Raw genomic sequence first — 13316 nt, 5'->3', positions numbered from 1 at the left:
CACACAGATCTCAACATTCAGTGAGTATTCATAACCAACCCTATACCACAGTGGTAGGCAACTTGCAGCCCATGGCCTGAATGTGGTCCACTGGGATTCTGTGCGTGGCCTAGGAGCCTGTTTACTGTTGCCCACATGCAGGGCTGCCAGATTCCACTGGTTTCTGTACATGTAGGGTTTCTTCCCCTACCAGATTACAAAAGTGACAGGCACATGAAGCAAGGACACATAAAATGAGGTGTGTGCACACAATGACTATGGAGAGCTGTGCATTCCCTCTGCATCCAATCAAAGGAGTGCTATGGTTCAGTCAGTACACCCTGCAAATTCTAGGTACTCAAGCACAGTTAGCAATAGTGCCCTATCCTGGGAGACTATCTTGGTTGTGACCATCTTGCAGCCCTCTGGGATAAATCTGTTTTCAGCAAAGCTGCACATTGTGTTTGTGAAAACTAAAGCTTCATTTTAAAAACGAGTCCATGATACTAAAAAGAACTTTCATTTTCACATTTTCTGTATTTTTCAGCTGTCTCTTTTGATATCATTAACTTACTAATAAGGGTCAACAACCTTGGAAACGGATATCCTGTAACTATAGACTAGTTACAGCAGCGTCTGAGCAGCATTGGGGTATGTCTGAACTAGAGCTAGAAGGTGTATATGCCAGCTTGAGGAGACATAACCACCTAGCTCTGATGGTGGTAGCATGGACACATATCTCCTGTAGCCTGAATTTACACCTTCATGCACTAGTTTAGGCATACCCTAAGTTTCCCCTACTCAGCCTTTCCTACATGTCTCAAGCCTGGTCTGAAAGGGCCACATTTAATGGTGAGCTGGTCTTCTGCAGACCCCCAACAAACACCATCACACTGGGTAAATTAGCATTTGGTGCATCTGGGAACTGAACTAAAACCAGCAATTTCCAGTAGACTATAACTTTTGGTTACTATCAGTTTGGACTAGGTTCAAACCAGTAATTTCAAGGAGAGAAGCTCCATATGCTAATATCCACAAACCATCCTCATTACTCTGCCTCTGAAGAGGAATGTATATTAAGATATTGAGGGTAGACAGTATTCTGCTGAGGGCACTGCTGGTTAAAAATTCATTCAAAACAGAAATCAAAATCTCACGGAAGTAGCAAGGGAAAAGGAAGGCAACATAATGATTACAGCCATTTATTTCTACTTGAGGGAATAAACAGGCAGCCTCACTATGGTGTTTATGTATTGAGGGACAGGCATTATCCTAAATCACCCTTAAAGATAAGAACTGGATGATCAAAAAGTCATAGGGATATCATTTGCCAAAACAAGAGGGGATTTATAAGTTTTGCATAGTGGTACAAAACCCATCCAAGAGAGCGCACAAGGGCTAAGTTGACAGTAAAAATAATCTGCAGAATCCAGGGCTGAGAATTTTACAATCAGATAATTCTACATCGGATGGGGAAGGTAAAAGAGTAACTTCTCTCTCCCCACATTCTCCTATTGAAAACGCACATAACTCTACAGAGAAGGACAGGGAACTCTCCTTTTTGGTTACAGTGGCAACGCTCTCACCATCTTACCTGTGGCACCTGCTCAATGTCCCGGAGGAATATCTGCTGGTTCCTAGAGACAGAAGTTGATCTGTGATAATCTACCAGCTCGTTCAGAGAATTGAACTTCACCACCCAGAGGAAATACTTGCCAGCCCCATCTCGGAGCACCTTGAAGTGCTGCACATCATTTCCAAACCTGGGATGTAGGAGAGGGAGAAAAGACATACCATATCAGTCACAATGAGTCTCTCTTCCCAGAATGACAGAGAATAGAAAGGCAATTCCAAGCATAAATAGCATAAAAATGGCTCCTTTCTGAATGGCTATGAATTCCAGGTCTCAGTGCATCTCCAGAATCACTAATCCACTGCCATCTGTGCAGGCTAAGGATTGGTGGAAAGCAGCTTTTGCACCTCCTCAGACCTTGCACAGGAAAAAAGTGATCACAGAGATGGGGTCTGGAGTGCGATTTGAAAGTATAAATACCATAAAAAAAAACAAAGCTTGGGGCCTTCAGGTTCATGAATGAGGTAATGAAAACACTGACTGGAGAGGGAAAGAGTGGCAGGCGGAATTCAGACTCTCATATAGCCATGCCAAAGCCCTCAGTCCTGACCCATAGCGATGACTTGCTATCCCGCCTGAACAAAGACAGTCAACTTATATTTGTGTGAAGCTGGACAAACATCTTGAACCAGAATGAGAAAATCCTTCTGCTTACAATATGAGCCAAGATCAAACCACACTGACAGAAATAAGTGACACCTCATCCTTCCCAGAACAACCCATAGGCAGATAGCAGAGAGGAGTACAAGTGACTGTGGTGTACATGTGTACGAATGGGTTTATAGCTGGGATACCAGCTTCAGTAGACCATGTTAGACATGCTTTAGGTCTTGGGGAGTTCAACTCAGGTGCTTCAGAAACAGCCAGCACCAGAAAAGCCTGCATGAATGGCAGTTCTGAAATCATCTCTTATTTTCCAAAATGCCTATTACTTATTTCAAAAAAGAAAAGAAAAAGGTTACAACATGCACAACATGGACCTTTACTACCTGAAAATCCTACATGATCTCCTCAGGAGCACAGGTGATTATGGTGTCCATATGTAAAATGCACATTAAAAATCTACAGAAGCAACATCCTTAGCTTCCACCTTCTCTTTTGGTATTTGAACATACAGAAGTTTTGTTATTGAATAAAATTCATTATCTCTGACTTCCAACCATTTTCTTCTGAGGAAAGGAAAGACTCAAACAGGCTACCAGTAAAGTAGCATGTGGAAAAATAAATACAACATTTTCCCTTTACAACTCCAAGGAATTAAAAATGCAGGCACCAGTTCTCATTTGGTGTTTATAGTATTTCAGTATCTGGAGCTGTACAGTCTACTTTTTCGAGCAAATGCCACATCTGTAGCAAATATTCAAAGGTTGTTGCTGCACGTATCCCCTTCTGTTTCTTCCTGTTTCAGATTCTACAGATAAGTTTTCCGTAAGCCCCCTCAGAAGAGTTGATCAGCAGAAAAATCCCAAAGCTCATCAGTAGATTAGCTAACAGGCAGGCACAGATGATCTGTGGTCTCCCAGCATTTAGAATAAATTTGCTGTATAAAGCATGTTCTCTTAAATGAAGGTTCCATTTAAATCTTGTTTCTGGTCATTCACAGGCTTCTGTTCACTAACCTAATCACTGTGCCAAACACAGAATATAAATGCACTGCTAAAACAAGCCAGCATGACAGCAGAATTCTATGCTGCTACACATGAGGTCCAGAATTTAATCACAGAAGGAAAGGGCTGGAAACACTGTTGAAATACTATGCTTTGATGATCATGGATAACTTGGTATTCTGTAGCAGCCTTAGCTGGATAAGTCAAAATACGAAGCTTAGGTTCTAAGGGATATCTTGCTCAACTCTGCCAAGCAAAGGATAAACTGTGACGGGAGGGGAAGAGGGAGTCAATTGCTGAAGGACAAGAGGTTGTTTTTTTTTTTGTTTTTTTTCTCCATTTAAACGCACGTGACACACTAACAGCATAGAACATTTCTATTCTATTTCACAGCAGTCTCCTGGAACACTCACAAATTGTGATGGAATATGTCGGACTCACCATGCACTGACACAGGAGCTACGGTTAAAGCAATTTAAACAAGCATCTCTAGCTATTACCATAATGAAAATATTAAATAATAGCTCCTCGCCACTCATTTACATTTCCAAAATGAAATCTTCATTTCAGTGCCAACACGGAAACAGATGATGAGAGATAAGAAACAGGCTTCATTTTTACAACTTCACATCCTTATGTTGGAGAACAAGTATATTTCCAAAATGTCTGGCTCCCACAGAGTTACCAAAAAAATGGCACATTTGAAGTGTCTCAACCAGCCAGATGGTGAGAGCAGAAGGTGGAAAGAATTAAAGCCTCAGGATAGTAAATGAGAAGAGCAGAAAGACGGTAAAACAGTACAGCTGTGTAGACACTGGCCTGGTCTTTCGAAAGAGCAGTCTCCACATTGAAGTAGTGTGCAGTGTGTCTACACATGCAGTGCGCTCTCTGGAAGATGAAATCGACATTAGGTTCCGCAGGAATCGAAACTGTTCCTCCAAACAGGCAACAGGAAGAGGCCGCTTCTTCGACATCTTACTTCGAAAAAGGACGTGTGTAGATGTTCTGCATCCCACCCTTTTGAAACAGCAAGGTCCACCATGGTGGCAATCAGCTGTCAGGCAGCGACGTGCTGCCTAGACCAGGAAACCCCGGCGCAGGAAGCTGAGAGCATGCAGGCAGCAGCTGCTACAATTGCTGCCCCTGCATACCTCAGTGTGACCCAAAGCAGCCCCCTGTTTGTGATGGCCAGCACCCAGGCAGGTCAGGAGTCTCAGGGCCCCCCCCTCCGAGTGCACCCAGGGCTCCCAAGGGCCCAGCTGGGGGGAGGGACCACACCCCCTCCTCAAGCAAGGAAAGCTCCAGGACCTGCTGGGGCTCTGGCAGGAGGAGGTGCTCTGGGTGACAGGGAGCAAGTGGCAAAATGCAGCCGCCTTTGCTCGGCTGGCTGGGGGCCTAACCACCCACCCTGCCCACACGCCTGACCAAGTCAGAAGTAAGGTTAAGGAGTTGTGGGCAGGGTTACGCCCAGGCTCAGAACTCAGATAGCCAATTGGAGGCCGCCCCTACCGCCTGCCCCTATTACAGGGGGCTCAGGGGCATCCTGGGCCCCCGGCACACCTCCTCCCCACCGGCTGTCCTGGACACCGCAGCCGAGGAGCCCCAGCCGGGTGAAGAGCTGGAGCTGGGACCACAGGCCAGCCCCATACTACCAAGGCCGGAGACGGGGCCAGCAAGGAGGGGGAGCTGGTGACCAACTTCCCCTCCCGCATCTCCAGCGGGGCATCAGCCAGACGGCATCCCCCAACCTTGGCGGTGGACCCTCAGGTATGTACCCAAGAGGGCACACACACCGGATCATGGGATGGGGGCACCATACACAACCAGGGCCCCCCCCACACCCCTAGCAAACTCCAGTCCGCCAGGGCCCAGCCTGACCATCGCCCCAGAAGGGTGACACGGCCGCCAGTGTCTGCCAGCACCCGCTCCCATGGACAGTGCCGTGCCCCGCCTCCGAGGGGAGAGGTGGGGTGGCAGACCGCACAAAGAGGCTGCCAACAGGGCCACTGCACCCACAGACAGGGGACAGAGACCCAGTGCCCACGGGGGGAAGGGGGCAAGGGCAGGGGTTGGTACTCATGGCCTGTTCCTCTTTTCCCCCCCATGTCCGCAGCTGCACCATCTGAGGGCTGGGAGAGCCTCACCCTGTCAGTGGTCCCAGACAGCTTCATGGAGGCAAGGGACAGTGACCGACTGGAGCCACTCCCAGCGCCAGAACAGGCCCAGTCACGGTGGAGCCAGAGGAGGTTCGCGGAGGACCCCCACCTCACCGCCTCCATCTGGTGCCAAGTGGAGCTGGCCAAGCGACAGCTCTGGTTCGAGGAGGGGGAAGCTGCCTGGTGCTGGGCAGCCTGGGAGTTTATGGGCACCTTCCAGGATGCTGCAGCCTCCTACTGGGAGCTCCTGGCCCAGCTGCCCCCTCCCATCACCCTGCCTGCTGCCCCTCTCGCCAGCGCCCCGGAGAGGACCCATCCCTACCTCCCCGTACCCCCAGAGGATGGGGGGCCATGGGACCCAGGGCCATTGCAGATCACGCCTCTCCACCCCTGCCCCGGAGTAATGGCCCACCTGGCAGGCCACCTAGGTCTCCCCTACTGTAACTAGTCTGCCGTTCACCCCCCTCACTGTACACAGTTGGTTGTTCCCTTATGTTTTGCAATAGGTAGTACTCACACAGTTTTAGCAGTTGACATTACAGCATTTTATTTTTCCAAAACCCAAGTGCTGTGTGCTTGGTTGTGGGGGGGTGGTGTGTGGGAGGCGGGGGGTGGGGTGTTGTGCGGGAGGCCCGCCAGGGTGGCCGGGACGGTGCTCACTGGGGCCCCTGGTCAAAGTACCAGCGAAGGGCTTCCCAGACACGGATCCCGTCCCAGTGGGCCTGGTAGCGAGGGGCAGCAGCTGGCCGAGGATAGCCCGCACCATCCTCTATTGCTCACCCCTGCACAAAGCCCCCCCCCCCCCCCCCCGATATTGTGGAGCGTGCAGCAGGCACCCAAAACCTGGAGGACACTGAGGATGCTCTCATCCAGGTGGGTGAGGAGGCAGCGCCACCGGCCCTTCACATGGACAAAGGTGCGCTCAACCACCTGGCGGGTGTGGTTGAGCTGGCCCGCTGAAGTGCTCCTGGCTGGGGGTGGGGTGGTCTGTATAGGGCCGCATGAGCCAGGGTTGGAAGGGGTATGCTGCGTCAGCCAGCAGACAAAGGAACAGTGGTGTCCCCCAGCAGGATCTCCCTCTGAGGAATGTAGGTCCCCACCTCCAGCCGGCGGCACAGGCCTGAGTTACAGAAAACCCACACACCACGGGTGCGGCCAGGCCAGCACACGTGTGTCCTGGAACTGGTACTGGCTGTCCACCACCACCTGCAGGACCACCAACTGATAGCCCTTCCTGTTTATGTATTGTCCTCCATTGTACTCTGGTGCACAGATAGGTACGTAGGTCCCATCAAGGGCCCCGAAGTAATTCAGGAACCCCAGTGCAGCGAAGCCCGCAATGGCTGCATCCAGGTCCCCGATAAGGATGACCCTCTGGAGGAGCATGAAGTTTAGAGTGCAGCCCACCTGCAGAGGAGAGACATAGGCACCGGTGAGGGTTTGCAGGGTGTGCCCAGCCCCCAATCCCCCCAGGGAACACGTATCCAGGCCTCCTTACCTCCGTCACGACGGCCCCAACTGTGGCCTTGCCCACACCGAATAGTATCCCGTGGAGTGGTAGCTGTCTGGAGTGGCCAGCTTCCAGATAGTTATTGTGACCTCTTCTAAACGGGGAGGGCACACCACATCCAGGTGCCTCATGTCTCAGGGTCAGCCACTGGCAGAGCTCCAGGAAGCTCTGCCGTCACATCTGGAAGTTCTGGAGACACCAGTCATTGTCCCACTCCCCCGTGACCAGCTCTCCCACCACTCAGAGCTAGTGGGTTGGCTCCAGAGCTGAAGGAGCACACGGAGGGGGGCGGTGGACCCCAAGGTCTGGGGTGTCCCTTTCTGGCCCTTGGTGGGGGGGTCCCGGTCAGGAGCTGCTGGGTGGCCACCAGTGCTGTGGCTAGCAGGGTGCCTTCTCCATTGGTGGCAGCCAGCAGGGTTTCCAGCTGCTACTGGTCCACGTCCATTCCTGCGGGCGCTGTCTCTGCGGGTCTTGCAGCAGTTCTGCAGACCTTGTGCTGTGCAGGCCGAGTGTGTTTGAGAGGGCCCTTTAAAAGGAGTGGTTTGCTGCAGCCCTGGAAGGGCTTGGCTGCCCTGCAACCCCATCTGCAGTGTTTCCTGGCCCTTTCTTTCAAAAGAGGCCATTGGTAAGAAGCGATGCTCTCTTTTGATGTCCAGGGCGACCCCTTTCGACAGCACCCATCAAGGGCACCAGCCCCAGCCTGTGTGTAAATGCTCCCCTTCGAAAGGGCCTCTTTCGACCACTCTCTTTCGAAAGGCGCTCTTTCTGAAGACCGCTCTAGTATAGACACAGCTTACATGTATATCCTCATTCTTCAGCATCCCTTCGGTTTGGGTCCCATTCTAGTCACAGAATCAGTTCAATGTCTTCACACGGAACAGGACAATATCTTGTTACCATCAACTCAGGAATGTAACTCTTAGTAGGATAAAGCACCCATATTTATTGTTACAAAAGATTGCCCTTCCAGGGACACGTACCCTTGCTGAACTGCGACTAGTCCTCTGGGAAACAGTGTCAGGGATGAAAACGAAGAACACCCTCTTGTCCTTTTATCACACAAGGGGTGTCCTGATTAGCACACTGAATGCTTCAGAGCATTACTCACTTGACTGAGAGAGAGAAATCCCCAGGAGCGCTCTCGCTCTCCCTGATGAGAAAGGCGCCATCATGTCTCTGTTTCCCTAACATCTCCTCAGCCTTTGCTCGGGGGATCTTCCCAAAAAACCACCTGTGGAAGAAGAAATAGGAGAATTAAAAAGTCAACCCCCTCCCCACGTGGGGGGGGAAAAAAAAAAAAATCAGGACTGGACGTGTTCACAGCTGAGAAGTGATTTCAAAAGAACAGTAATGGATTGAACTACACCCTGGTACTACCCTACAGAAACTTTCCCGGCACTCGTGGCATGCCACCTCATCTTGAGAGCAACAGCCACTCCGATGCCACCAGGAGAGGCTTTGCACTGGCCTCTTTCTATTGCATTGGGATGAGGCCGTACATCCGTAAACAACATGGCAAAAACGGCAGAATTTACAATACATGTAGAAAGAGGAACTGCTGGAGGAAGATGTGTGGCACTGTACCCCACACGGACGACGCTGAATCTCTCCAGTTGTTTGGACAAGCTTAAAGCCGGCAGCACTGTTTCGGAGGGTATTTTGGTAATCAGGGCCCACAACTTATACAAAGCCAAGTCTGAAGAAGTCAGTCAGCCGCACAAAAGCTTGTCACCTAATAAATTATTTTGTTAGTCCGTAAAGTGCTACATGACTGATGGTTTGTTTTGTTACCAAACCAAACAGGTAGACTAAACGGCACCCCTCTTTGGGCCAGCCAAGCATTAAAACAAACCCTTTCACTAAAATTCAAGGGGAAGAGGCCTGTTTTTCTGGAGCAAAGATATAAATTCTACTTCCCCATGTTGCACATACAGTTTAATAAATGACTATCAAGAAATCTGCATGTATGTGGCCCATCCTGATGGAACTGTGCTGTTAACAGCTGGACTTCTTTCGCTTTTGGCATTTGAAGGTGGTCAATGGCAAGTAATTATACATGTTCTTTTATTACGAGTTTCTCAAGGAAAAATGCAATGCCTTTGTACTGACTTGCACAGCAGACTCTTTGGAAGATGAGATGTGATGGCTCATGGGGTTCCCAGAACAGATGAGCCCCTTTGTCATCCCCTGCCTCCACTGAGGAGCTTGTGCACTGCATGGTATCAGCTCACTGGCCCCACCAGACTGTCAGACCTTCAAGTACACTCTTCTTTGCCTTGCAGGTTAACTGTACATGTACGCTCTGCCACTTTGAAACCTTTCCCTGAGATATTCAGACTGTGACACTGGATACTCACAGAACTAACAAGCCTTCCAGTTGCCAGTTCTTAAGACTCAGCTCCAGATCAGCACTTAGTTTGAACCACTACACTGAGATGTATTTATGTGAAAACAAGAATAAATTTATGATTAAAGCTGGACGATTTGGGAGATAGCGACTAAGAATATTGGAAACAAATGGTTACACATGAAACAAAATTTTAACACCCTCTCTGGAGAGGGAACCTCCAGATTACTCTCCTGTCAAAACGATTTCATCTCCTCAAAAGTCTTTTAGCAGTACTTTCAACCAAGACAAGCTGAGATCCCATTTTTATGTCTGGCAACATGCTCCTGTCCTTCTTATGTGTGGAATGAGGTGTCATCTTTGTCTCCAATATAAATACCCTCCCAACCTCATTGTTCCCACTCAAAGAGTGCAACCACTTATGGCTTGCTTCTCCCCTGTTGACTTCGCATCTCTTCACTAAAATCTGATACTCTACTTCGTTACAATGCTTAATTTACAACCCAACAGAAAGATACATTCCTTCGCTCCTATCTGAAGGAAGATCTGTTTTCCATCTCTTCCTTAATACAGATATCTATCTATTGATTTATCAATATATAATATCCATATGTATATTTCAGGAGGCTATAAATGATCAAGGTGTTTCCAGCTGTTCTTTAAGACTTCACATGACATTTTTTGGGTGAACCACAATGTACACACCAGAACGAGTGTATTCTTGTAACACTCTTGCTAATTGGCATCAAGATGTTCTTGGGTTGCAATATATTATACTGATTAAGCAAAGAAGTCTTGTCATTTTTAACAGGAAGGAACAAGAACTGTGGAGTCGGTAGCACTCAAGGGAAAACTAGATTTCTTCTGCTATTAAATAAACAAATGCAGATTTCACCCACAGGTTTCTTCAAAGGCTACACTTCACATTAAGCTTTTCACAGGGGTTCCATACCACTCCTTCATAAATGGAAAAATGTATTTTGTGCCAAAGAGCAATTTCCAGCCTGGTCTGGATCAGATGATTATGAATAATTCATAAAGAACTGCACTCGGTGAAGTGACTATATTCAGTCAGTAGGTAGCTGTTCCTATGCCAGGGTGAAATTAAATCATGGGCTTAGTCTGCTAGGTGCTGCCCACAGCTCATGGATCACAGGTTTCTAATTCAGACGCACATCCAGGGTCCAGGCCACGAATAGCAACAACAAACTGGGCTGGGGACGATGGATACATGGTGTGTTGGGAAAACCAGATCTATCTTCCGGTAGAGAAAGAACCACTATAAGGCTGACTGATAGGCTACCTCAAACTGGGTCAAGCGGCACACTCTGCAACAATCCATGAACGTGTGGGACATTCCTGCTCAGGGCCCATTTCATGTCTAAACAACAAGGACTCCATTCCAAAGAACTTCCTTTCCATTACCATACTGTGGTGTGGTCAGTCTCATTCCTGGGCCCCAGTTCCTCTGTTTAGTACACTGGCCCCACCGTATGCACCACATAACCTTTGTGGGGGTAGGGGGCAGTCTGGGGCGGGGGACCCGGTCCCCACCCACTCGCTCCAGGTTCCGGCCCAGGGACCCTGGACAGCTGCTACCTGTGAGGGCTGATTTACTTCGCCCTGGCCCTTGCAGCTTCTCTCCTTGGGCCACTTCCCCCAGACGCTCCTCCCTGGTATCCCCTTCCTTGAGTGGTAGTCATGGCAGCTGATCTCCTCCTTAGTTTGGCTCCTTCAGCTGACCAGCTCCTCCAAGTCTCTGGTGAGGCTCCAGGCCCTCCCTGGGTTGGGACAGTACAGCCCCCCCTGGGTCGCTGAGGCTCCTCTCCTCTTTCGTGGCCCCAGGTGTTTCTCTCAGTCTCCTTCCTTCTCCTCACTCGTCTCCCAAACTCTCCTTCACCACCCTTTTCTTGCCCTGCATGGAGAAGAGCTTATAAAGGTAGCCCTGAGTAGGATCAGCTGGCCCTAATGGATTTAGGGCAGCCTACTCCTCAGCTGTTCCCACTTTGGTTGCTAGCTCTCTTTTTACTCCTGCCTCCCTTCTCCTGGCCCCACCCTACTGCGATACCAAGGGCTCCTTTGTCAGACGGGACACACATCTGCAAAGCTGGGCTTTTATTTAATCGATCTTTTGGTGAAATCACACAAATTCTAGAGAGCAGAAGCAATAGCTCCTGCCCTCCCAGATCAGGCACAATCTACAGCCACGGTGTCCAATATGCTGGCGAATGGGAAAGCATATTGTGGCAAATGCGGGTCAGCGGGCTGGTGCGGTGGCTCAGGTGGCAGTGTGGCAGCTCCTCGCGCACCATGTGACGGTGGCTCAGGAGCTTGGCCCCCACGCCACGGCTTCTTCGGCACCACACTGCCGGAATGCCCAGCCCTGAGAAGACGCCGCCCTAGGTGCCACACCAGCTCTCTGGGCTGTGTGGCCCTGGTGAGTCACCAGGGGCAGAGAGGTAGGGTGTCTGGCAGTGGGGGGGGGGGGGGGCGGGGATAGGGCATGTGGTGATTGGGCGTCTTCCTTTTGAACACCACTGATCTAGAGAGAGGTTTCACCACACTGCCAGCAGATTCCTCAATAAGTGGCAGTCCCAGCTCCCCTCACCATCTGCCTATGGGGGTTGTCTGAAACAAAACACCATATATAAACCACACCGTTGATATAAAGGTCAACTGATATGTTCACAGGGATATTTTTGCCACAGGCAGCATGTCAGAAAATTGTTTCCCCCACTGAAACTTTGGGAAGCAAGTTTTAACTTTACTACAAGTAGTTCTACTTTTGGAGTGTCTCCTTCAGTCTGAAAACATCCTACAGTTACAAATCTCAGACACTTATCAATCACCCTTATATCCCATTATTGTAAGTTGTGTTTGAGTGCATTACCATTTCCCCCCCGCCAAAAGAGAAAGGGACAGGCTAGTTTCCACCCCAACCCTGCAACCAATAGCAAAGGATATACCAGAACTGACTACTTCTTTCCTTTGGCAATATAGTAGTCCCTCAAGTTACGTGAGGGTTCCGTTTCCACAAACCCTTGCGTAATGCGAATTGCACATAAGTCGGGGGCAGCATTTCTTCCTGGTGGAAGGCATGCTCTGCAGCCAGGGAAACAGCAAGAATACCTGGTGCTCTTTTTGAAGGGTCAGTCCTGGGGTGGGGGGGGACGACAGTTGGGGAGGGTTAAGTCTGGTGGTGGGTTGGGGCTTTGGGAGGGAGGCAGGGGAGTTAAGCCTGGGGTGGGTTCAGGGGAGGGCAGGGCGGAGGGGGTGAGCCAGAGCTGCACGCAGGGAGGGGTGTTAAGGCACAGCTGGGCATGGGGGTGGGGAGCCGAGCCACGGGGGGTTTGAACTGGGGCCACGGTGGGATTTGAACTGGAGCCATGTGGGGGGGGGGGGTTGAACTGGGGCCGGGCAGGGTGGGGGAGTGTTGAGCTGGGGTTGGGGGTAGTGGGATTTTGAGTTGCACTTAACTTGTGTTAATGTGAGTTAAGCGCAACTTGAAATCGCGCCTTTGGTGGGTTTCCTGTATCCTCATTGAAATCAGCACTTTGTAGCCCCAGAGCCAGCAGAGGGAGCTCCTACCACCATCACATCAGCATGTTGGATTCTTTTCAAAATCAGTTGTGAGAAAACGTTAACTGGGACTGTCTCAGAACTCAGTCTCAAGATATTGTTAGGGGGCTCTGTTTCCCACATTCTTTTTGGTAATAGAAACATGAATACACAGTACATTCTACTGTATCTTACTACTGCCCTTTGGAAGTTTTATATTAAGATTTGGAGGATTCTTTCATTGTCTCTGCTTATGATTTTTGCTATTGTTTGACTGCTTTGTTCTAATTCTCATTTGCTCAGTCATGACTGACATTTTAATCACCACGCTAAAAGTTGACCTGGTCTATGGTGGTTTTGGTGTGTGTTGTTTGTTTTTACAGATCTGTGATGCATAAGGAAAACATGATTCGCAGGCATTTGAGTTAAATATATGAAAAACATTATTAAATATCCTCTTTGCTATGCTCAGCTGTGTCTCTTGTGAGGTCATACTTCTACTAGCTCCCTAGTCACCCATAGAGTT

At 49.5% G+C, this 13316-nt stretch overlaps 1 protein-coding gene across 1 annotated transcript in view; it reads right to left on the bottom strand.

Moving 5' to 3' along the window:
* The window catches only part of GRB2 (growth factor receptor bound protein 2), a 75979-nt gene that overhangs the window by 2737 nt on the left and 59926 nt on the right, over nucleotides 1–13316 (bottom strand). The window contains exons 3-4 of the mRNA XM_075014868.1: nucleotides 7994–8116; nucleotides 1574–1742 (exon numbers count right to left, since the gene is read on the bottom strand). Of these exons, the coding sequence (XP_074870969.1) occupies nucleotides 1574–1742; nucleotides 7994–8116 (292 nt within the window). The remainder of the gene's footprint in view (nucleotides 1–1573; nucleotides 1743–7993; nucleotides 8117–13316) is intronic.

Source organism: Carettochelys insculpta, chromosome 20 (genome assembly GCF_033958435.1).
Source record: "Carettochelys insculpta isolate YL-2023 chromosome 20, ASM3395843v1, whole genome shotgun sequence".
In the NCBI taxonomy this organism is placed as follows: domain Eukaryota; kingdom Metazoa; phylum Chordata; order Testudines; family Carettochelyidae; genus Carettochelys; species Carettochelys insculpta.
Note: the sequence above shows the minus strand (reverse complement) of the source record. Positions and strands in the feature narration are given on the sequence as shown.